Raw genomic sequence first — 25495 nt, 5'->3', positions numbered from 1 at the left:
CTGCTCCACAGCTGCCACTTTCCAAAGGACACCCCAAGTCCTGCTCCATACTGTGAGGATTAAAGCAAGCCTGAGCTCAGAAAAAGTTAACTCAGTAGCAAATAAACCAGTAAAGGCCCATAGAAATATTTTCAAATGCTAGAGACCTAATAATGAAACATTCTGTTCAGTAGAGAATCACACTTGTTCCAAAGCTGTAAATCACCTCTTCAAAGAGATCTAAAGCTTCCTGTGTCTGCCAGGGCTTGTCCTCATGCACAGGCCTTGCTCTGGGCAAGGAGGATCTCTCCACTGAGGGCCTGTGGCTCAGAGCAGAGGCATCTCAGTCCTCAGCATTGCTGCTGCCAAGGTCAGAACAGCAACAGCCATGGTGGGGCTGAAGCTTTGAGGGCTCAGGCCTCTCCAGGTCTGCTCTGGGCTTCTCATGTTTAACACTGGCAGGCAATATTCCCAGAAATTCTGATTTTCCAGGCTCCCAAAGCTAATTCTGCCATGACTTCCAAGTGAGCAGATGGTAGCACCAGTGTGATTATTCAGTACTATTATTAGATATTTATTAGTTAGTATTTGTGCTGCTCACCATTGGGTTCAGTTCCCCAGAGCTGGGTGATGAAGCCCTCAGGGAAGCTCTTGCAGGACATGAGTGACCACACCAGTCTGTGTATGATGGCCACTTTTGTGGCACTGCTGCTGGCATCTAAGCAATGAGCAGTGAATTCACTGTCACTCCCACTGCCACCAGCACATTTTTTTCTTGTCATGCCTTTCCTACCCAAGGCATGTCACTGCTTTCAGGATTCTCCATCCCTCCCTGAGTGGTTCCAGTCTCTTAGGAGGTGGCTGATGTGCCACAGCAGTTTGCCTTCAATTAACCTCTCAAAACTGCCTGTGAAGCAGCAAGCAGCCCATCCCATCCTGGAGACCCCCATGGCAGAGGCCAGCAGTGGTGACCATCATCAGCACACAATGGGCCCTGGACAGGCTGCTTGGTTACAGACCTGCAGACACAGCCCAGCTGCAGAGCCTGGACAACCTCCTGCATGGCAAGGCCACCAGCTGTGAAAAGGATTCTTGCATTTCCTCATAAATCAAACCCAGTATAATCTCTTCAGAGCCATGTCTGTGGGCTAAGGAATAGTGATGGGGAGGCAGACTTTCCCTGAAGCTCTCAAGTTCAGCTTAAGCTGCACTGCCAGAGGCGTTTGTCAGATCAGTAAAAAGTATTTGGATGTTGAGATTTGTTCTTAACACTTCTCTTGGATCTGCCCATTGACAAGAAAAAAAACCCCACCAACTCCTTTGGTATCCAACGAGAGCCTCCAGTGTGATTTTGGCAGCCTCTTCACTAAAAGTAACTTATGGATGACCTAAAAGAGGGCCTTCTTTGAGGGGCTTATAAAAACCACACCAGCCTCATGAGCATGCAGCTCCCTCTGAGCCCAGGCTGGGGCAAGCAAACAAGGTTCTGGTCAGCATCTGCCCCAGTCTGAGAGGCCAGTGCTTCACTGCAGGCCTTTCCTCTGGCTCTGGCACTGCACACTGGGACCAGCAAGAGCCAAGTCCAAGCCAGGCAGGACTTCAGCCTGAGCTGCAGCTGGAAGGGCACAGCAGCACCCTGCCAGCCATCACACAGAGTGGGCAGAGCAGCGAGCAGCAGAGTTGCTTACGGCATCCCAGTGGCCTGATTTGGGTAGGAGTGGAATATGGCATTTAGGAGAGACTTTCAAGGATAGGCTTTGAGCAGATCACATCCAGCTGTCACTGGGCTGGCACAGATGGTTTTTTTGACATTCACTGAGCACCAGAGGGACAGAATCCAAAATCGGTCCCTGCTGGTGAAGTCACAGAAGAATCAAAAATAACTTTTCACCAGTCTGTAGATCTCTTTTCAGTATCTGCTGGTGAGGACTTCCCCCTGCCTCTGCAGCAAGAGGCATTTCCTAAAGGAACAGGCAAGGCCTTGGAACAAGCCCCAGAGATGGCCTGTCCCTGTGGCAGGAGTCAACACCTCACCCTAATGCCAGGCAGTTCTCAGTGACAGCTCTCCTCGAGATGCTGCAGCAGTTATAGGAGCCATTCCCACAGTAACAGTAACCAAGTCGTACTACAGCACAAAAAGGGATGGATGATACAGATTTGCTCCTGTGAACCCATCAGCAGGGCTGGCTAAAGCAATAGAAGAAGGAGATTTCCCAGGTAAGTCCTTCAGCATATTTGTAAGACAGGATCTGCAGGGCAGGAGCCCCCGGTCAGCAGCACTCCACAAGAAGCTGCAATACTGGCAGCACTGCTGCCTGTCATGGAAATTCATGTCTGTCATTCACAAATCCTTTTATTTCATTCAAAGGGTCAAAATTCAACAGGGAATTCCCCAGCCTGCCCACGTGAGTACACTCAAATAGCCAAATGCCAAAATTACTGTTCAAAGCAGAAATGTGTGCTCCACATTGGCCAAAACCAGCCATTCCTGAGATTTACCTGTGTTTCAAGCTGAAAAACTTCAGCTAAAGTTAGCAGAGCACCGTTCTATCCTCAGGGCAGCCCTGGTTCCTAGAGCCAGATTATGTTTGATGGGATGGGAGCACTGCCCATCTGTGGCCAGGCTGTGCTGCTGCTGTCATCTGTGCCCAGGCCACGGGAACCAGGGCAAGGCAGGAGCTGCTGGCAAATCAAGAATAGCATCTCTTAACAGTGATATTACAGTGCCCACCTTGCCCTGTTTGCTAAAAGCTGCCATTCAACAGCTCCTCCCCTCAGCTGTGCTGGTGTGTGTGGTGTGCACGCACACCCGTGTGCCAGGCGTGCACACACACACACACACAACACACAGGGTCTGGGCATCCCTGCAGCGTGCGGTGCTGACAGCGGGCCCAGGCACAGGAGCAGCCGCCTGGCAAACACAGACCTGGCTGCATGACATAGCAACGCATCAGCATCGCCAGGGACTGACTCCCAGAAGGAGTGCAGGATAACAGTGACAGAAACATCAATATTTGCTGACTCAAGGGCTCCACCAGGAGGAAAAAGCAGCCCAGATCATCCCCCTAGGAATGCCAGAAGGAAGATGCTCCTCTGGCAGGCTGGGTGACCAGCAGGGAGGCCACACTTGCTCTTTCAAAGCTTTCATCACTCAAAGACAAGGACAAGAAATGTGGTGGAAGTGGATCAGCACAGTGTCAGCTGGCCAGGGGCTGGCAGCAGTTCTGAGGGTGCTGCCACATACAGAGCATCCTCATCTGCTGCAAAAATCTTACCAGTCCAGAAACACTAAGAAAGAGGTTGCTAACTGCCCTGCCTTCCCCTGCTTTCTTTGATTTCCCAGCAAGGGCTGGGAATACTCACTGACCTACTGCACTGGGCAGTGGTTTCACAGCCAGAGCAGAGCATTGGGAGCACCATGTCTGCCTGTGGCTACTGATAACCAACTCAGGGGACTTGCCAGGAGACACATGTCTGCTTGAATGGGAACAATGGGAACTACTGAGGCCACTTTGGAATTAAAAGTGGGAATTCTTCCCATGAGCTACAGCTCCTATTGCAGGCCCCAGAAGGAGGTTTCTACTCATCTGACCCTTGCAGATGTTCTTCACCATCCAGGAAGCACCTGGAAGCACCTTCACTGTCACACTGAAGTCACACACCAGTTTTCCAACTCAGGGCACACAGACCATGTACACTGAAGGGATGCTTTGCACCTTCTCCCCCACACACACACCCACCAGGCTTTCTTAAGCTTGATGGCCACAGTGTGAGACACACAGAGCCCTCAGAGGCCCATGGGGTTTCTGCTCAGTGCCCAGTGCTGGGGGAAGAAGGCGCCTTCTGCCTGTCATGCCTGTCTCAAGGAGGCTGCAGGGACAGGACTTTTGAAATGACAGCCCTGACAGCCCACATGAGCAGGTGTGAAGCTGTGCCAGCTCACACCCAGGTGATCAGAGTTTGGCTTCAGGCAGGTGCCTGGCTGGCCCCTGCTTGGGGCCTGAACCTGATGATGCTGTGCCCAGGCAGTCAGGGTGCCTGCCCCAAGGGCATGATGCTCTTGATGTATCAGGTACCACCCACTGACAATACATTTTTGGAGTGTTTCTTCACTGAACCTTACAGACACCCAAAAGATTTCTCCTTGTGCCAGAAAATACCAAATAAAAACAAAACAAAACAAACAAACACCAAACCCACTTGTTTGCTCACTAGACTGCAAAACCTATTTCCAGGAACAAGAAAGAGCAAGTCAAGAGCTCCAAAAAGTGCAAGACAATATATGGAGCACTCACAACTTTCTCCCACAATCCAAAAGCTGTGAATACTGACTTACTCTGTCATATCCCAATTTTATCACTTTGGATTTCACAAGGAAGCATGTAACTTATAAATGAAGGCATGGGCTTCCCCACACTCAGATTTTATTGAAACAACACACATATTTTACATACAAATCGAGTGGGAGCCGTTGTACCAGACTTTGGTATCTCATAGACATTTACAGAACCTGAGCACATTGCAGTTTCATATTAGAACGCTCTCTATACTCTCATTATAATTCACAAGACTCAAAATAAATACTTTTTAGTACTTTCAGTGACATAATAGCTTCCATTACTCCAACAACAGACCCATTTACAGTATTTTCTCTTTCTGCCCTATCAACTCAGAATTTCCAAAAGGCACTGAGTTTTCCCTCTGAGTCCACAGTTCTTTCACAGTTCCAGGATGTTAGTGAGGGCCACCAGTTCCAACTTTTCTCTGTATTCTCAATGTTCCACTCTGCCCTCTTCCAAGTACCTTATGTCAAATGATGCAGGCTCTTCTCTAGGAAAAAAAAAAAAGCTGTTCCATTTCCATGTTCAGTACATACTCCTGATCTTTTACTAAAAAGAGTCTAAAAAAACAAGAGTAAATTTTGCTGCTTATTTTTACAGCAGGGACAGTTGTTCACTGGGAACTATGCTAAGGTAGTGGACCTGTTCCATGGAACTCAGGTACCAAGGACTATGGCTGATGTGGGCTGGCAGGGAAATAACACATGTGCTACCCCATCATGGGCTGTCAGTTTGGCTCATGCCAGGTATATCAAAAGCAGCATAAGATATTTGCAACCGTAAGACTTACAAAAGCTCTTCCACAAAATTATGAATATTATGAAAAATGCTTGGGTTTAATAAAGCAGAACCCTTTGTCTAGCTCCTGTATATTCACTTATCTTGGAAAAAAGAGCCTATTTATTTGCAGATAAGCCAGGTACAGCTGAATAGTATCCCTTCCACCCCAAGCACCACTGCAGTGCATTAACCACTCTTCAAGCACTCCATTCTCTCCATGTGGTATCAAAAAATTACAAACAGTTTTCAGGCACACAATCAAAAACCAAACAGCCATTTGTAAGATGCTGCTACTCCATACTATTTCTGGTTTGTTTTTGAAATGTTTAATACCTTCTTTCAGAAGCTCTTCTGTGACAATGGTTCCAATGATTCACATCAGACACACAACCTGATGTACCTTCATACATTACTGGGTGCTTCCTTACAGCCCCAGGAGTCTGTTTGTAGCACCTCAAGGAATAATCCCTTGGAATGACATGTCTTCTCACCCCTTCAGTGCACAAGTGCAACCAAGAAGGGGAGAATATCAAACCACCCAGCACGACAAGGGGAGATGGACAACATCCAGAGCTGGCTGTTTCAGTGTCAGATGATTACAAATACAACTACAGATTGCTTAATAAGGCACTTGATCAGTGAAGCATGGGAAAACAGGCAGCACAAGCCAAAGAACTATAGGATGTGGTTTTTCTCCACTGTTAACAGGTGTGCCTTTTCAAGGACCATTCAAAGTCCACTGACCTGTTCAGTAACAGCTGTAACACAAGAATCAAATGTATTTGAATTAAATGCCTACCAAGACCCATCAATTTTCCAACCTGAGTAAAAAATTTTTCAGACCAGAATCCAGGTTAATGGGGACATTACCCATAATTCCCAGGTTTAATAATATTCTATTACTATTCAGACCTCATTAATGTTTTCCCACATTCAATTATTACTGTATCTGCAACAGGATGAAACAGAAGAGCTTTTACTCTATACCAAATCTATAAACATGAAAACAAGAAAGAGGAAATTAATTTATAGCAACATTTTACATGGAGTGATACCTCAGCTGGTTTTCAGATTAAAATACCATAACATGAGGTAAATATGCAGTTTGCTTTCTTAAAACACTACCAAAGTCTTAAAAAGTAGTAGCATCCATTCCATGTCATTTTTAAAGACAGCATTGACAGCAGATGAGTCAAGGGAATCTTAAAAAGGCCATCCTTTTACAAAGCCGAAAGTTTTTACAAATGATCCCCCTTTTTTTTTTAAATGACACAGAGAGAAATATATTTACTCCTCTGACAAACAACATGAAAACCCAGGAAAAATATCCCAGTAGACTCTGATTTCCATGAGAAGAAATTAAGTCAACTTCACAGCATAAAGGGAGATGAGGAGAGGGAAACAGTCACCATTCATTTGCCAATTTGTCAAAAATCTGCATCCAGAGTGAAGACATTGTCCATTGTTTCTGCCATAACAGCAAAACGTTGATATTCCGAAACCCGCTTCTCAAAGAAATTTGTTTTTCCTTCCAGAGAAATATTCTCCATGAAATCAAAAGGATTTTCTGCATTAAAGACCTGGGGAAGGAAAACACACTGGTGATTCTGACAGGGAAATAATGCTTTAAAAACCCCACCACAAACAAAACTGTCAAACTCTTTCAAACTAGACCACCTCTGGCTGCAATATCCTAGAGGATCTATGGACCCCTACCTAAGCAAACTCAGCACTGCCACTCCCAGGAGTTTGGTCTGTGGTTTAGCTCACTTGTGCAAGGTGCTTGCTATTCTTCAAGCACTGCAGCATCTGACCACAGCTTACATTTCCCATTACAAACCTGCTGAGCAGCTGAAGGGAAACAAAGGCCTAAATTGTTCTTGCTCTTTTACAGTGAAGCATAGGTATGAATGCTGTGGTTTCAGCTGTCACTCACAGGAAGTCCATGTGCTAAATATGACCTGCTCCCCAGCATGACAAGGGAGTGCTTTGTGCTGACAGCTCTCCTGGGCTGCACTGGCAGGCCAGCATTTGGGGCAACTGCATCTCTTACCTTTGAGAACCCAAGCTCCATTAGTAACCGGTCTGCAACAAATTCAATGTATTGTTTCATCAAGGTGCAATTCATTCCAATCAAACCCACAGGTAATGCCTCAGTTAGAAACTCCTAGAAGTTAAAATACAGATGACATTTAGAGAAATGAAATTTAAGGAAAAAAAAAAAAGAGAGAAGACACCTGTGTTTCACAGTAACATACTTTGTGATGTTCCAGGCTCCCCAGGAAGTTGTCTAAATAAATAACTTGCATCACTAAATTCAACAAATATCTTCTGTTTTCAGTAACTGTTTGTATCTTCCTTTATTTTTAGCCTGTTACTCTGGAAAAGGCATAAGATTTTTATCACTGCCCCTCTAATCTGCTTTTCTCCAATCCCCCAGCATAAGCTTCAGTGTAAGCTTAAGCTCCAACTTCAATAAACCTACAGACGAAACTAGGGGGAGCAGGGATAGATCAAGAAATCACCAGTTTTCCTGGCTTCCAGCCACTAGAGTGACAGATCAGAGGGCAGTGATATGTATGAGTGCTGAACTCATGTGTATATTCAGGCACCAATGCATACCTGTTTCAGTGTTGTGAGACAAAGCAGGAACATTTGTCATCATCACAGTTGTTAGATAACAGCAGGAAAGAAAGCTGAACGAAAATCCTGCCAAACACTCAGCCATGCAGAAACTTGTGCCGGCAGAAGGGCAGCATTTCACATGAAAGAACCTGACATCAACCTCAGGAAAAGCCAGAAGACAGCATGATAGTCATGGCCAGAACAGACCCTGCCTTCTCCTGAGGATAAGCAGAGATGTGAATACAATAGGGAGAGACAAAGATCCTGAAAGGACAGATGTAAACAAACTCCTGTCTAAGAGACAGCTGCAGTTGGACTAGATGATTACTGTAGGTCCCTTCCAACTGTAACTATTCTATTTACTATCAAATAAGACAGCCTTTCTTCCTTTCTGTCATTAAGGAGAAAACCAGCTGCCAGCTTCAGCTTGCCCCAGTTGCTTGACAACTGAATCAGAAAGTCTCTGACTCTTATTGTCACCATTAAGGAAGAGGGAAGGAATGGTATAATGCATCAGGAATCAAGCCTGAGCCAAGAATCAAATATGGAATCCCAAAACTTAGAAGTTAATTTGTTTATTTTCACACCTCAGACTGAGCCTGAGCTGCCCACAATGTTGTCACAGCCAGGATTACCTGCTCAATCTCTACAGCATTAACGATGATCTCACACACTCGCTCTTCTGATGGTCTGTTCACTAAATAATGGAACATTAGACAAGCAAAATCACAGTGCAGACCCTGAAATAAGAGAACAATGAAAAACACAGTCAGTTTTTCCCTCTTCCACATAGTTTGCTCTTATTTTCAGGCAGTGTCATTTGGGTTGAAGTTTCCCAGCCTCCTGCTTTTATGAAAGTCTTAATGTTATCACATATAGTGTGGACTTGTAGTTTACCATCCAGTAACATCTCACATCTAACACCTGTGCCAAAATAATGTTCAGCAAACAGGTTTCTCAGGTAAAACTTTTCTGAGGGCTGCTCTACTGTGAGTGATCCTACACAGAGCCTTGCTGGTCTCTGCCTCCTGTCAGGGATGATTTTGCTGAAAGACTTCTACATCAAGACCTGCAAAACTACTTGTTAAAACAGTTAAAAAGTTAAAACAGGCTGTTTACCTGCTCCTTCCTTTGAGATACTTGATTTAAATTCTTTCAGTAGCATTTCTTCCCTTGCTTCTCCCAACAGCATTTTCAGAAATGCAGATTCAGAATAAAGCCACCAAACCCAAGATTAACAAATCATCTCTTCCCCAACTAAACTCTCATTCTCATTTCACTCAGCTATCCTGCACAGAGCCTAGTAAACTGTGCTCCTTTCCAGGATTTCCAGAAAACTCTCCTGCCAAGGTAAGAAAATATCAGGAGACAAGCAACCCCAGACAGCTGCTCCAAGAGGCACCTCAGCTTCTCTTTAACTTGCTTCAACCATACCTACCACTGTGAGACTGAAGGAGCACTGTGCTACCATCTCTCCTCTCAACTGCAAGGTGGTGATTACAGCCAAACAGCCAATAAACACCAAGAGGGCACATCCAGAGTGAAAACCAATCAGAAAGAATTTGGCAGACTATGGGCTACAAGACAATCCAATATTATCACTAACAAGGGTCAAAACAAAACCTGAGAGCTGACCTACTAGAGAGCTGTTCTGCTGCAAAAGACCTGGGAGTCTCAGTGGGTACAAGCTGACTGAGCCTGCAGTGCTCTTGTGATCAGAAGGGCCAAAGGTATCTCAGGGTACATTGGGAAGAGTGGGGCCAGCGGCTCAAGGGAGGTGATCCTCTCCCTCTGCCCATCCCTGGTGGGGTCACATCTGGACTGCTGTGTCCAGTTCTGGGATCCTCAGTATGGAAGAGACAAGGAGCTACTGGAGAGGGTCCAGCAGAGGTCACAAAAATGACGAGGGGTCTGGAGCATCTTTTAATGAGAAGAGACAGCAGGAGCTGGGTCTGCTTAATCTGGAGAAGAGAACACTGAGAGGGGATCTCATTGATGCATATAATTATCTCAAAGGCGGTGTCGTGGTCTAGGAATGGTACTCCCCAGTTCAGTGCCCTTACCAAGACTCTCCCAAACCAGACGCCACTTGCTTGCTCCCCACCCCCACCAAGACACCCCTGGCCTCCCCTTGCCCCTTCCTGCTCTGTAAAGGGAGGCACAAAAGGTGAAAATCATGGGATGGGTAAGAACAATTTACTGGAAACAGCAACAAGATAACAAAAGGAATGGTTAACAGCAATATGAACAACAAAATGTGTAAGACAAAGAACCTATTTACATGGAAACCCACAACAAATACCCACCTGCTCTTCCCAATTACATTTTTTTCCCACTGGAAGGAACACCATTCTTCTCAAGAGCAAGAGAGGGAGTCCCTTTTCCCCACACCTGTCAATGATCTGAGATGGTACCCAATAACAGTAGAGTCTTAGCCACACAGCTTCAGGCTCCACCCCTCACAGCTACTGCAAAAAAATTAACCCTGTCTTTGGCTGAAGCCAGGACAAGTAGGTGCCAAGAGGAGGGTGCCAGACTCTTAGCAGTGGTGCCCAGCAGCAGGATGAGGAGCAATGGCTGTAAACTAAAACACAAGAAGTTGCACCTCAACACGAAGAAGAACTTCTTCACATCAAGTGTGACAGAGCACTGGAACAGGCTGCCCAGGTGATTGCAGAGCCTCCCTCTCTGGAGACATTCCAAACCCACCTGGACACCTTCCTGTGCTACCTGCTTCAGGTGACCCTGCTTGGATTTCCAGAGGACTCTTCCAACCCTAACAATACTGTGATTCTGTGAAAACCTTTTTGGAAAGTCTATAGAATCCTTCTGATTAAGGTCATGAAACAGCCCTGAAATATCCCCCCCTCTAGTGACTGCATTAGCTGCCTGCTGCAAGGTTTCCCATGGTCTTATGCAGGGCAACATCACCATACAGGACATGGCTGGCTTCTCCATGAACCATGTGCTCTGCTGACTGGTGCACCCATCAGCTTTGCACCTTTCAGTATCAGAGATGCACCAGCTCAACAATGCCTGGGAACAGAGCCAGTAGCTCAAAAAACACATTGAGCGTTGATCCTTTATCTGTCCAGGTGCATCAAAAACCAGTTTGTAGTTTTCCACTGTGGATTCTTTTTACTGCCACTGGGTTTCAGTGCAGGTGCTCTGTACACCAAGCTTTAACCTTCATAACAGAACTGCAGTTGGAATTATGCCAGCAGAGCTCAAGAAAATTTTAGTCTTTTGGTGCTTGACTCTGCAGAAAAGTACAGTTACATTCACTCACCTGCAACTGATCCTTGTAACAAACAAATCCTGCCTCACTCAAATGGATCAGTTCATGATGACTCACAAAAGAAACAAGGAAGGTGAAGGCTGAAGAACTATTTGGTTTTCCTTACTCATCATATCACTTTCTTCAAGTGTCTTTTAAAGACATATCTTAAGATGTCTCATTTCAAAGCAATTTATCTAACCCATGAAAATCACTTCCATTATAAAAATGCTCTTTACACATTGAAACCAACTCAGCTAAGTTACAACCACTAGCATGTTTATACTGCATACAAAACTGGTCTTTCTAGTTTTTCAGTGCTGACAGTGACATAAGCAGTGCAGTACACAGTCCCTAGCCATAAACAACAGCTGCCAACTTGCAAGGAGCAAGGAAAAAGAAAGAAGGAAGCAGTGCAAAGAAGGGGCACCTGTAAGCACATGGTTTGTCATATTTGGTGTGCTGACTTGCAGCCCCCCAGACACCTCACATCTTAAGTGAAGATCCACTCTCCTCAAAGGCAGATCTGTGGTTGCCCTCTCCCAGGAGATTCTATTGCTGTGCAGCAACACAAGACCATGGAGAGGAGTGGTATCTGCTGCTTCTGCAGCAACCTGCCACAGCTGCCTTGGTGATGGATGCAGGTGGCTGTCTGCAAGCTCTGGGACCCACAACCAGAAGCAAGTGAGGAGTGTTACTTGGAGCCCAGCTGAACCTGCCTGAAGCAGCTGAGGCACAGCAAGTCTCAGTCATGCATTATCCAGATCCTTGCTCCAGCCAGCCCCCCCTGCAGCTGGGGACCATGCAATTCCACCCCATCCCTTGAGCAGCTGGGCCTTTGCCTCCCTTCACAGCACAGGAAAACAAACATCCCCTTCGATCTAAAAAGTCCATCTTTTTGATAATACTATGTACACTGGTGTGCTGGTTTTGGCTGGTGTGCTGTTTTGGGGTAGGGTTGGTGTTCTTCAAGTACAGTATGGGCTGTGTTTTGAATTTGTGCTGAACACAGGGTTGATAACAGAGATGTTTTTGCCATTGCTGAGCAGGGATTACACAGAGCCAAGGCCTTTTCTGCTTCTTGTACTGCCACCCAGGTGAGGAAGTTGGGGGTGCATGGGAGGTTGGGAGGAGACACAACACCTGTCCAAAGCTGAGACAAATGACCAAACTGACCAAAGGGATATTCCAGACCATGTGACATTCAGTATATAAAATGGGGGGAAGGAGGAACAATGAAGGGGGTGGGGTGCCTTTGGGGTAATGCCATTTGTATTCCCAAGTCACTGTTGCACCTGATGGGGCCCTGTTCTCTTAGAGACAGCTGAACACCTGCCCATGGAAAACACTGAATTAATTCCTTGTTTTGATTTGCTCATGTGTGTGACTATTAAACTGTCTTCATATCAACCCACGAGTTTTCCAGCTTTTACATTCCTATTCTCTCCTGATACTACTGGTGGGGGAGTGAGAGAGTTACATGGGGCTTGATTGCTGGCTGGGGTTAAATCACAATTGGGACACCAGTATTTATGTTTGCTCCCTTTAAAAACAGGTATTTCTGCTGAGGGACCCAGAGGCACCCAGGCTTTAAGTTCATCAGTGCTGTTTGCTGGGTATAGAACTGTCTGGATGGCCAGGCCAAAAAACATGCTAAGAATTAAATGCAGTTGGTGGCTGCCACAGGCAGTGCTCCCCAGGGCTCAGTTGTGTGTTATGTACGATATATATACATATATATGTTACTGGCCTGAGTGGCCAGTCCTGTTTCATACCTTTATCAGTGGTAAAGTGCATTGAGTGCACCCTCAGTCAGTTTGCAGAAGACACCAAGTTTGGCAGGAATGTTGATCTGCTGGAGGCTAGGAAGGCAGAGGGATGTGGACAGGCTGGATCAGTGGACTGAAGACAATGGTAAGAGGTTCCACAAGGCCAAATGTCCAGCACTTGTGCCACAACAACCCCTGCAGTGCTACAGACTTGGGCAGAGGGACTGGAAAGCAGCCCAGTGGAAAAGGACCAGAGGGTGCTGGTTGAGAGCAGATGAACACGAGCCAGTGTGTGCCCAGGTGGCCAAGAAGGCCAACAGTATCATGGCTTGTGTCAGGAATAGCGTGGCAAAAGGCCCGGGCAGTGATTGTACTTGGCACTGGTGAGGTCGTATCTTGAATCCTGGGTTCAGTTTTGAGCCCCTCACTACAAGAAGGACATTGAGGCACTGGAGCAAGTCCAGGGAAGGGCAACAAAGCTGGTGAAGGGTCTGGAGCACCAGTTTTAGGAGGATTGGCTGAGGGAGATGGAGGTATTTAGACTGGAGAAAAGGAGGCTCAGGAGAGACCTGAGCTCTCTACAACTGCCTGAGAGAAGGTTGTAGTGAGGTGTGGGTCACCCTCTTCTCCCAAGCAACAGGAAAAGAGGAAATAGCCTCAAGTTGCATCAAGCAGGGGATTAGATTGGATATTACAAAAAACTTCATGGAAACTGCTGTCAAGGGAAGTGGTTGAATCACCACCCCTGAAAGTATTTAAAAGACATGTGAATGTAGCACTTAGGGGCATGGTTTAGGGGTGGACTTGGCAGTGGCAGGTTAACAGTTTGATTCAGTGATCTTAAAGGTCTTTTCCAATCTAAATGATTCTATGATTCTATAATTATTGATAAAAGTCTGCTTCTTTCCTCTGTCAAGACTACAGGTTCTTCATAAACATAATTCTACCCTCACCCTGGAAACTCACTTTTCTTCCCAAATAGTGTGTAGGTTATGCCACATTACCTCATCTCTGCTAATAAGTTCATTGGAGAAAGTCAATCCAGGCATCAGGCCCCTCTTCTTCAGCCAAAATATAGCAGCAAAGGAACCCGAAAAGAAGATGCCTTCCACTGCAGCAAAGGCAACCACTCTCTCACCTGTTTAACATAATACATTTTTTGTTAGACACAAATTGCTGTATTGCTCATCAGCAAGAGGCACCATTTGCATCAGACAGAATGATGCTGGAGAAAAGCAATCTCCCTTGCAGCACCAGATACTGTTTTTGACCACATCTGTCATCAGATCCTGATGCACAGTGGGTCTACACATCGCACAGCACTCAGCCATAACAACCCCAGCATAACTGAAGAACCAGGTCAGAAGGAAAAGAAGGTAATTGTCCAAAGTGACCAAGACATTAGTACTCCACTGTCTCTTTCTCCTGGAAGGCAGGAAAGCAGCTGTGTAACTGACTGACAGCCAAAACTGAAAAAAGGGCCAATCTCTTATAAATGAAACAAAAAACCCTACACCACAATTTCTTCTTGCTGGGAATCTACATAAACCATATTCTTAAAGGAGTGAAAGTCTACAGAAAATAAGTCAAGACACAAATAACTACTTGTGTTATCCCACCTTCAATCCAAAGAAAGCAAGGCATTATTGGTACCAGTTCTTCCTGTTCTCTACAGGAATGTATTTCTTCAGACTACAAGACCATCTGACTGTTTAGTGAAGCCACAACACTCCATGTACACTACTTCAAACAACTTCACAGACTCATTGCGTATGTTCTGACATGAAGAGCTTTGGCACTAAGTTCTGGTGCCTTTTCCCAATAAGAACTGCACAGAATTTTGTTTTAAAAAATAACCTAAAGTAGCCAGATGTTCCAGTTCCTCTATGAGATACAAACGCCAACCACTGGGTGATCAGAAGAAATTCAAATTAGGAAAAAGCACAGAGAGCAATACCAACTTACAACTATCACAGAAGTTATTAAAGAAAGATTTTTTTCTGGCAACACGAAAAATCTACTGCTATAGAGGAATGGAGAAAGGCTGCTTATAAAATATAGGTTTAATGAAGCAGAAGACTGATTACTTATCTGGATAAAATGCATTAAGCTTGGGGGCAGGGAGCAGGGGGGCACACTGCTTTTTGAGTTAGGGAACTTTCTGATTCCTGGCACACCCCACACTTGCTGGGAGCCAAACAAAGAGATGATGAAGGGGTTTCACACACAGCAAGCAAAGCCAGACCAGGGAGGCAGTGGGAGCCAGGACAGAACAATGTAGAGCTACAAAAAAGACCCTCTCTCAAACACGAGCTGTGAACAGATGCTGCAAAAGAATGATGTTCAGATTTATTTTGTTCACCAGGCTGAATCTCTCCATCTCCTACACTTTCTCAAAATATAGAGGATGTTTCCTTTAAAAAATTCACCAGAGTGCACCCATTATGCATTTCAGCTACAGGAGACCCTTCCAAGTCAACACTGTAATGCTGAATGCAGAACACTTCTAAGGATGCCCTGCAGCACACTGATGGAAGCTGAGCCACTGTCCCAGCTCTGAAATGAGATAGAAAAACTAGAAACCTGGTTCCAACAGCAAATCAGAAACACCAGAAATAGATGGTTCTTGAATCGTTTTTGTCCAGGCTCAGTCATGTCTCAGTTACAAAAAAAAAAAAACCATGGATTTCTCTATAGGAACATGAACACAGAAAATACCTGGACTTGCAAGAATTTCAGCTGCCCAGTTCTGAACACTGAGTGAAAAATAAGAACCATCTAGAAGAAATAATCAAAACCAGAAAACAAGGTCTACATGCAAAAACTGAGGAAACCAGAGTTATTCAGTATAAATGAATACTGGGTATCAGTATAAAGATAAAAAAAGAGCATTTTTCATAACATGATTTCAGGGGGCACTGCCATTACTTTATTTCTCTACCTGAAGATAAAAACATACAAGCTCACCAGAATTTACTCCTAGTTCTTTAGTTAAACCAGAGACCCAGAAGTCACTACATCTGTGGAGAATTTCATTTTATGTTCCAGGGGTGCAGCTTACTCACAGAAGGTCAGTTTGTGATATGCAATAGAAACAAATTTATAAAAAGCTACACACCAAAAGTGGATTCTCGGTCTTCAATCCACTTCAGAGCCCAGTCTGCTTTCTTCTTAACACAAGGCATTGTTTCAATAGCATTAAACAAGAAATCCCTATAGAAGAAAACAGAGACAAAACATCATAATAATGATTTAGGTAAATCCACCCTGGTTGTCCCTTCCAGCTCCCCCAGACAGAGGATGCCATTACGCAAGGCTCTGAACTAACCCAAGTAAGAGACCACTCCCACCCCAAAGAAGCGGTGATCTGTACTGTCTTTATCTGGGATAGAGTTCATTTTCTTCCTAGTTTGCTTGTACAGTGCTGTATTTTATAGTTGGAATGAGAATTATGTTGATAACTTACTGATGTTTTAGTTGTGGCTAAGCAGTGTTTACACAAAGTCCAGGACTCTTCAGCTTCTAACCCCACTCCACCAGTGAGCAGGCTGGGGGGAACAGGAAGCAGGGAGGGGACCCAGCCAGGACAGCAGACCCCAAGTGGTCAAAGGGATATTCCAGATGATGTCATGCTCAGAATATAAACTAGGGGAAAGCTGGCCAGGGGCCAGTGAGCAACTGCATTGTGCATCACTTCTTTTGCATATTATTATTATCATTATCATTATTATTTTCCTTTCCTGTCCTATCCAGGTGTCTTTACCTCAAACCACCAGTTCTACTTTTCTCCCCAGTTCTCTCCCACCCCACTGGGCAGGGGCAGGCAGTGAGTGAGCTGCTGTGTGCTGCTGTGTGCTGTTAGCTGCCTTCCAGGTTTAACCATGATGTCATCTGTGATAAAAAGGGCAGAGGGAGGTAAATGTACAGAATGCAACATCCCCAAGGGCTCAGGGGAGGAAGGCTGTGAACTCAAACATCCCATCCCAGGAGTGCTCACCCACCAGATCACAGTCTCTCTCAGACTTTAAGCCAGCTACTTCAGACTATCCATAGAGCAAAACGTCATCTTGCCCAGCTACACAAAAGAAACTGGACAAGTCCCATGTGCACAGACTCTGTTCCTATGCTGAAAACCTGAAAGGAAACCTTGCAGTCCTCCCACCATCACCAACACATGATGATGGAAAAGCAAGCTCTGCCTGACCATCACCATGGAGTCTCTGAGGGAAAGTGCTGCTTTTCAAATGTGTCCTGTTTGGACTAGGAAGCTCTTCAGACAAAAAAGGTGAAGTCAATCATTCAAAAATAAGCCGTTCAAATTGCATTAAAAAGCACTGATGACAAAAAGGATGCAATACATTGACTGCTGTATATTGGAAACACCACTTTGATGATGAGCACTCAATTTCCTCAGGCTGATGCTTTGCTGATGTAAGAGCAAGCACTGCAGGAGCACGATAACCTCAAGCAGCCCATCTAACCTTTAACATTTTTCCATACTCCATGCTTCCAGCAATAAAAGATTTATACACATATTAACTAACCTTCTGATACTCCCACAATAAGCCTTGGTCAATAACACTCCTTTCCTTGAAAGCTTTAAGGAACCTTCCCCGACTTCCCCAGAAAGTCAGTATGAAAACAGGAGACAGCTGCCATGCTGCCCTACAGTGGCACTGGCCTCAGCCACAGATTTCCCACAGGTTTGTAACACATCCAGAGGTTTACCTCTTCTTGGGATCTTTGATGTAGGTGTCTATGAGCAAGCTGTACATCTCTGAGTGAACATTCTCAATGAGAATCTGAAAGCCATAGAAACAACGAGCTTCTGGGATCTGCACCTCCTGACTAAAACGTGCCACCTGCCAAAACCAGAAAGCATGCAATGAGTACAACAAAACAGTCCTGCATGACACTGCTCTGAGCTCAACAGGAGAGACAACAGATCTCTGCTACAGAGACAGGATGGGAGCAGTTCTGTCCTACTTTGTTCACAGACATGTCAATAGGACAGCTGTGGTGCAGAAGAAAATAAAAAAGAAAATAAAGCAAGTAAATACAGAAGTAAATACATCTAAGAGCTGAAGCATGAGGACACACATACAAGGGGAAGAACAACAAAATAATGCAGTACTAAACAGTACTGAACAAAGCCTCCAACTTTGTGTTCATCATTAAAAATATAAAAGAGTATGACATAAGGCATGTTCATGCAATACATGCACATATATACTACATGTTATAAACATTCAAATGTTATAAACATTCAAACATTTGAGATTTAAACTGGGCATTTGCAGACAGATACCACTGCTAACCTGTGATAAGATATTCTCCAGCCCAGAACAGATATCAACAGGAAGAATTCCCCACCTTTTTAGCAGCACCCACCTGCAGCCCAAAGAGATTCTAGGATACCATTCAGTGAGAACAAAACAGATTTTATCAAAATGAGGAACACACAGCACAGCCATGGTCTGTATTCCCTACTTTTCAATTAACATGAGTACAAGAAAAATATGGGGCTACATTAATTCATTCAGAAATGCACATCCCACAGCCAACCAGGGACTGAACTTAAAAATGGTGATGTGATTTGGAGCCCTGATGACCACAGCTGACCCAATTTAACTCGAACACTGTTCCCAGACAAACAAGCTGTTTGTTCCACTTGACAAAGATGAGGTGGAAAGAAAAAAAGTACACATTTAATAAACCTATGAATTAATGTGAAAAAGCCAAAATGAAAAGTTAATAAGACAATAACACGACTAAGTATTCAAGCCCTCTGTAAGTCTTTCTCACCAGATTTTCATTTACAATTCCATCACTGGCTGCAAAAAATGCCAAAACATGAGAGATAAAGTATTTTTCATCTGCTTTCAGCTTGTTCCAGTGAGGCAGGTCCTTTGACAAATCAACCTAATGAAAAGAAAAAAAGGAAAACATTATTCTCCTTCTGTATTTATCATTCTGTAAAAACAAGTAGCCCAGTCAAGTGACTGAGGCAGAGTTTTGGCATTTGTTTTCAAATCTTTACATGTAGGGAATTTAAATACTTGTGACTGTAAAAGACAACAAAGACACTGCAGTACTGTTGCCTCTCTCTGCAACAGTAACATCATGTACTTGTTTCACAAGTTAACACTTTTGTATTTTGGAATGAAAATTGACGTCTATTGAATAAATAAATGAGATTTTGAAAACCCTTAGTATCTTTTTGCCACAAGTATGAACACACACCAATAACCACAGCTCATTCTGAGACACTTAAACTTTACTTGAAATAAATGCTGATACTCCAAGAAAGCTAGACGCAAGCATGTCAAAAGATGGACTGAGGGAACTTTGCCTTTGGCAGGTGTTCATCCTCCACGTTGTCAAAGAACGGTGTGGAGCAAATGTTGTGCAACTGTTCTTGTCTATCAGACCAAACCCCAGCCATGAGAGAAAACCACAGCTTCCTTCACATGGGCATTTTCTGTTTGTTTGTAGGATTTCTGAACCAAAACAGCACTAAAGTAGAGTTAGATGTGAAAAATGCAGAGCACCCACAGATGGTAGGACAGTGTAAGAAGGAACCAGTAACATAGTAAAAGAGAAATGCTGGTAAGGCAGGAGTTCAAATGCTTTTTCTTTAACAGTTTAAATGAAGATCTGCTGCAACAGGGCAGCAAGCTGCCCAGCCAGGCAATGAAATACCACCTCGACAAACAGCAACTCCTCATCATCCCATGATGTTTTCTGGTCTATTTAGAGGCTGCCAGTGCTTTCATCTCACTCCTCTGCAGTTGCAGACCACTGCCCACAAACGAGCTCAGGTCCAGCTAACCAGCAACCTTGGGGAAGAACTTAAGAGGTTGCACTGGAACATGGGGCAAGCACCTCACCAGGGCAAGAACCTCACCAGGGCAATCAGGAGTCAGCTAAATGCATTTTTAGCAAAATTAACACTGTCTGGAAATTTAGGTACCTAATATTAAGGAACAGCATGAAATTTCCCAAAGCATCTTACATGGGCAAGGAGTCAGTTGCAGGTTCAGAGACCACAGCACGGTCGGAGCTGTCTGACCATGAATCAGAGCAATCTGACTTAGGATTTCTCTATAACCAGAGAAGCAAGCCAGGACACAATTCCATCTCAGCCTAAACTAAGCAACTAAAACAGCTCTGCTGAATCACCCTGTGGAAGCAGCTTGCTTTCCACTGTCAGTGAAGGGAGTTCTGCTTTGGTGCTGGCACCTGATGTTTGATGAAATTAATTCCAACTTTTGCAACACAGAAGCCAGCAGCAGAGCTAGGAAAGATGTGCCAGGACCCCAGTGGTCTGTCTTTTGCCAACCCACTGGCCCAGGGCTCACCTCTTCTGCTGTCCAAAAGGAGGCCTGAGCCTGCTTATACATCTTCCATATGTCTGGATACTGGATGGGGAAGATGACGAACCGGCGGGGATTTTTTCTGAGTAGAGGTTCTTCATCAAGGTCAGAGCCATTTTCAGCAGCACTCGACGAGCTCTGAAAATAAAGCACAGTTCTGGTTAAAGTTACTGCCATTTATTGCTCCTGCTCACACTATCCCAAAGGTGTGGTTTGAAGCTCACCCGTGTCACACAGACACCCACCTGGCCCCCTGGGGTAGGTGTCCCCTCGCCCTCCATCAGTGCTCCCGCAGCGCTGCCCGCCCGGCTCTACCAGCACAGCTCTCACCAAGCGCCCCCTCCCAGCCGTGCCGGCGCCAGGAAGCGCCTGTCTGTGTGCACACAGGGGGAAATCTGCCCGGGGCGACATCAGCCACTGCGGTCCCGTACACCGGAGACACGAGTGAGGTCACGGCACGGTGCTGCAGCTGCCACCAGCACAGCTCCACCAGCCTCACTGCCCAGGTACCTCCCAGCCATTTGCTTCACGCTCAGCCATTAGGACCTGGATGGACTGACTGCCTTAAGAAAGCCAGGAGATGACAGTAACTAATCCCAATTGACAGAGGATAGCCCTGTGCCACAGCGAGTCTCAGCATGGAGGTTTGTGTATGCAGTCTGTGAGGACAGCCCACACAACAGCTTGGGTCTGGAGGCTCTCCCTCAATATGGAGCTAAAGTGCCTCTTCCCAGCAGCTGGCAGCAAGAAAACCTCTGCCTGGAGTCACCCATCCCACACTGATCCTCCTGTGTGGCCTTCCAGAGGACATCTGTGCACAGCTCTTCTTCAGAGTTCCAGCCCAGCCGAACTGGGGAGGTGTGGACAGCTGATATTGAGGAAACAGGCCAGTGGAAAGTAGCAGAGAGGGCCTTCACCTCACTCTGAGCAGGGCCTTCACCTCACCTCTGGCTGGAGACATCTGCTCCCAGGATCAATCCCTGCATCCCTGCAGACATGTCACCAAGCACTCACCAGAAACAACTGCTGTGAAGAGCTGTCAGGACAGCAGGGTGCAAGCTCTACAGAAGGGCTGGTGACTCACACTGATCACAAGTTCAGCAAGCAGGATGCCTTTCTGGGTTGGCTCCAAGATCCCACTGACACTGCTGTAGAGGATAACTAACCACAGGCAGTACACAAGGTGTTCCATATAATACAGCAGAGAAGGGGAGCTGAAGGTTTTGAACACCGTTCTTTCTACCTTCCTGGAGCTATCAGGCAGTCTTTTCCCTACCCAGTCTGCTTGTAACTACTCACATAATAAAAAGCATTCCTTTACTTCAATTTGGAAAATACTCTCAAACAAATAATGCCATTTACATTTTAAAAAACAAACAAAACCCAAACATCCATGCACATTGCATAGCTGGCATAGATACACCAGATGCCCAGTGAATACATCACTGAAGATTATTCTGGGTTACAATTCTACCAATTTATTCTATTTCTAAGTACTACTTGATTACATGAGATAGATTTCCCAGCATCATCTTGAGTTTCTGCTGAAGGCCATAGAGTTGAAGAACTTTTTTACTTTCCAGGCCATAGACTGCTTCAGTAACTCACTGGAATTGGGAGAATTTGGAGTTGGCAGGTTCAGCACCTTGACTTAGCACACACCTGCTCAGGGAATGGCATCCAGCCAATTCCATCTGTTTTTGCACCAGGTGACATCCTTGAAAATGGAAACACAAAGTCTTCCCTGCTATTCCAGCCACTGCTGACCCATGGACAGCTTGCTGTCCTCCAGGACCCCCCAGATCCTTCTCTGCAGAGCTGCTTTCCAACAGGTCACCCCCATCCTGTACTGCTCCCCAGGGTTATTCCTCCCCAAACCTGCATTTGTCTTTGCGAATTTCAGACTATTCCTCTCCCCATCTCCAGCCTGCCCAGGTCCTTCTGAAGGGCTGTACAGGTGATGCTCCCGGCTTCCCAGGGAGCATCACCTGTTGGCTGTTCCTCCCAGCTTTGTGCCATCAGTGAATTTGCTGAGGAGGCATCTGCCCCTTCATCTGAGTCACTGATGGATAAGTGAAAGAATACTGGGCCCAGCACTGAACCCTGGGGGACACAACCAGTGACAGCCCTGAAACTAGACCAGTGCTCAATCCACCTCAGCATCCACTCATCCAGCTCACGCTTTCTGAGCTTGCCTATGAGGGTACCATGGGAGACACTGGCAAAAGCCTGGCTAAAGCCCATGCGGACAAAATCCACTGCTCTACCTTGTCTATTCAGCCAATTGTACCATCATAGAAGGTAATCAGGTTGGTTAAGCACAAGTCCCCTTTGGTGAATCCACAGTGTCTACTCCTGATGACTGTCTTGTCTTCCATGTGCTTAGAGATGGACTGCAGGATGAGCCATCCCATCATCTTTCCAGGGATTCAGGTGAGGCTGGCTGGCCTGCAGTTTTAGAAACTGTACCAGTATTTTGTTAAATAGATAGTTTTGGTTGTTTGGGGTTTTTTCATTTCAGAAAAGGAAAGATCAGTTACAGGAAAATACTCTCAAACAAATAATGAGAGTATACTGGAACATACTGGAACCTCCTGCTCAACCTATATCTCACCTCCCTTATCACCTTCAGGGTGCAGAGGAGTTTCACAGGTAGACTGCTGGGAAAGGAGCCTTTCATGTGCTCTAAACTGGCAGGCAGGCAGGCAGTGGCTATAAGACAATCCCATCCTCTCTAACTCAGTTTTAAGTGTGTGGCACATTCTGATCACTGCTGAGGCTTCTGAGCAGTCACCACCTTGTGCTGAAGGAGCATAACACATTCCCTGCCTTGCCTTCCTGGATCCAGGGGCACTGGCAGGAGTGTGAGGGGCAGGAGAAGGTAGAAGTCACTAGGTCAACACTACCTTCAATGAGCACCCCAGATCTTTTTCTCAGTGCTATGATGACAGTCAACACTCACCATAATGACAAAGGGCACCCAGTTTATAATGTGTACATGCTTCGTTCTGTTCAGACAACATGATCTAAATGTGTAAAAGAGCTGAAGCTGGTGGGCACAGGCCAACCCTTGCACGAGCAGGGTCAAGCACATGAGGCTTCAGTATCTCCAAGAACGGAGACTACACAACCTCTGTGAGCAAGCTGTGTCAGCATCTGACCACTTTCAGGAAAAACAAGTGCTTTCTCACACATAAATGCAACCTCTTGTACTTCAGTGTGTGACCAATGCCCCTAGCCCCACCATGGGGCACCACTGAAAAGAGCCTGGCTCTGTCTCCTTTATTCCCTCCACTAGGTATTTTCACCCACTCACACAATCCCCTGGAGTCCTCTCCAGACTGAACAGTCCCAGTACTCATGGCCTCTCTCTGTATGCTGAAGTCTCTTAATCATCAGCCCTTTGCTGGACACACTCCAGTACATCATATCCCAGTTATGCTGCGAGAGAAAAACTCTTCTGGTGATGACAATAAACCAAATGGACAACAATAACTGCTTAGGGGTGCTAAAACGCCTCCCATTAATTTCAAATTCAGCAAACAAGGAAATAATTAACATACATACACACACAACCATCACCCCAACAGCTACAGCTGCTGGGCTGGATGTGCAAGCATCACAGTTACAACAGCTGTAGCCAGGGAAAAAGCTAAAGGTGCTGGCAGAGCCAGCACTGAGATGTGGAACACACTCACAGTGGTATGTGACCATGAACCCTCACATCACACCCCAGTAAGAGGCCGCATGTGCATCCCACAAGCTCCCAAAGTGTCCAGGCCAGCCCTGGGCAGCACAGGCCATGCCAGCAGTGAGTTCATCACCATTCCTGGGAGAGATGGTTTGCACTGCACAGCATCTGAGGAGCACAACACCTGCTGGTTTCATATGCTTGAGGGGATCACAGGACTACCATGCACTTCACTATGGGTACAGCACGTCACTGTTCAGGGAGACAGAGTAAGGGGTTTCTTATACTTGTATTTAACATGGGACACCTGGTTTTGGATACTTGAGTGCTGATGAGACACAAGGGCTCAGGAAGACCACGTGGGTTTCCCTGCCATGATGATCCTTTCTCCTTGAACACCTCAGCCCGGTTTAGCATGGTTATACTGGGGACACCAAAATGCAGCTCGGACGCCTCCCAGGGGCAGACCTTCCTGGTCCGCAAGGCCTGGGAAGCCGGGAGCATCACCAACACGCACACCTGCCTCCATGGCGGCTCGGGGCAGGAGGACGAGCTCTACTTTCCCGGCCCTGGCAGGCGCAGAGCCCCCGGGGCGGCAGGGGCGGCACTGCCCGGACCCCGTGCCGCAGCCCGCGGCCGCCGCTCAGAGGCCCGAATCCCCCGCAGGTGCTGCCAGCGCTGCCCGGGCCGCCGTGCCCGAGCGCTCCGGCCCTGCCGAGCCCGGCCGGGACAAGTGCGCGGGGGGACGGGCCCATGCCCTTTCCAGGGCTGTCCGAAGCAGCGGGGCCCCGGTGCCGGGGTCCCCCCGCGGCGGCCCGGCCCGGCGGCGAGGCCGCGGGGCCCGGCCGGACAGGGCTGCGCTGCCGCCGCCGCTCCCGCAGCCCCCGCCTGGCCCGGCCCGGCCCGGCCCCGCTCCCCGCCCCGCCCGGCCTTACCCGCTCCGGGCCCGCCGCCTCCTGCGGCGCCGCCGGGGCCCGGCGCTCGCCCATGGCCGGCAGGACTGCACCGGGAGGGGCGGCGGCGGAGGAAGGGGGAACGGCCATGGCCAAGGCCGCTCCGCCCCGGGGCGGGCTCAGCAGTTGTGTAACAAACACAGCCTGGCCGCGCTCGGCGAGGGCCTGTCTGTGGCAGTACGATGGATACTTGTTTCTCCCCCTTCTTGCAAGCAGATAGAGCTTCAAAAGATTCGGGTGTCCCCTTTCCAGAAAGGTAACTTTCGGTGCCGCTTTAAGAATTCGTGTGCCGTTAAGAATTTTGGGTATTTTTTTTAAAGGCACCTGAGTGCCACAGTGACTGAGACCTCCCCTCTCTCCATTCCTAAGCACGGGAAGGGGGAGTCAGGCCAGCTGCGCTCCTCTGGGCTGCATCTGTTTCCTGCGGCTTTTTGATGCCTTGTGAGAGACGCCCAAGCCTCACCAGGGCAGGGGATAAGAAAAGTTCCGTGGTGAGATCTGTGACCAAGCACAAAAACAGTTCTGGTTTTCTTCCATTGAGTTTTCTGAGGAGCAGAAACACGTGACTGAGCAACTTACTTCAAAGCACAGCAGGAACACATAAAAAGTAAAGGAGAAAAGTTGGATTCACATTAACAATATCTGCTGTTAGCTGAGTACTGTTATTTCTGAGACATCCTTGAAGTTTTATTTCCCAGAGATACC

General features: G+C 46.5%; 1 protein-coding gene across 2 annotated transcripts; it reads right to left on the bottom strand.

Annotated features, from left to right (window-relative positions):
* Nucleotides 1-4362: 4362 nt before the first annotated feature.
* RRM2B (ribonucleotide reductase regulatory TP53 inducible subunit M2B) lies at nt 4363-25067 on the bottom strand. Of its 2 annotated transcripts, XM_054643866.2 has the most exons (10): nt 24773-25067; nt 20132-20284; nt 18576-18692; nt 17499-17632; nt 15889-15983; nt 13775-13908; nt 8360-8464; nt 7153-7266; nt 6509-6679; nt 4363-4809 (listed from the first exon to the last, which is right to left on the bottom strand). In XM_054643866.2, exons 1-9 carry the CDS (start codon nt 24878-24880, stop codon nt 6527-6529), a joined length of 1113 nt encoding a protein of 370 aa, XP_054499841.2. In that variant the 5' UTR covers nt 24881-25067; the 3' UTR covers nt 4363-4809; nt 6509-6526. The 2 variants fall into 2 exon arrangements, with proteins under 2 accessions (XP_054499841.2, XP_054499832.2); XM_054643857.2 differs by having other exon boundaries at nt 4363-6679; nt 24773-25066.
* Nucleotides 25068-25495: the final 428 nt, after the last annotated feature.

Source organism: Agelaius phoeniceus, chromosome 1, assembly GCF_051311805.1.
Source record: "Agelaius phoeniceus isolate bAgePho1 chromosome 1, bAgePho1.hap1, whole genome shotgun sequence".
Taxonomy (NCBI): domain Eukaryota; kingdom Metazoa; phylum Chordata; class Aves; order Passeriformes; family Icteridae; genus Agelaius; species Agelaius phoeniceus.
The sequence above is the reverse complement of the archived record's forward strand: the minus strand, read 5'-3'. Positions and strand labels throughout refer to the sequence as shown.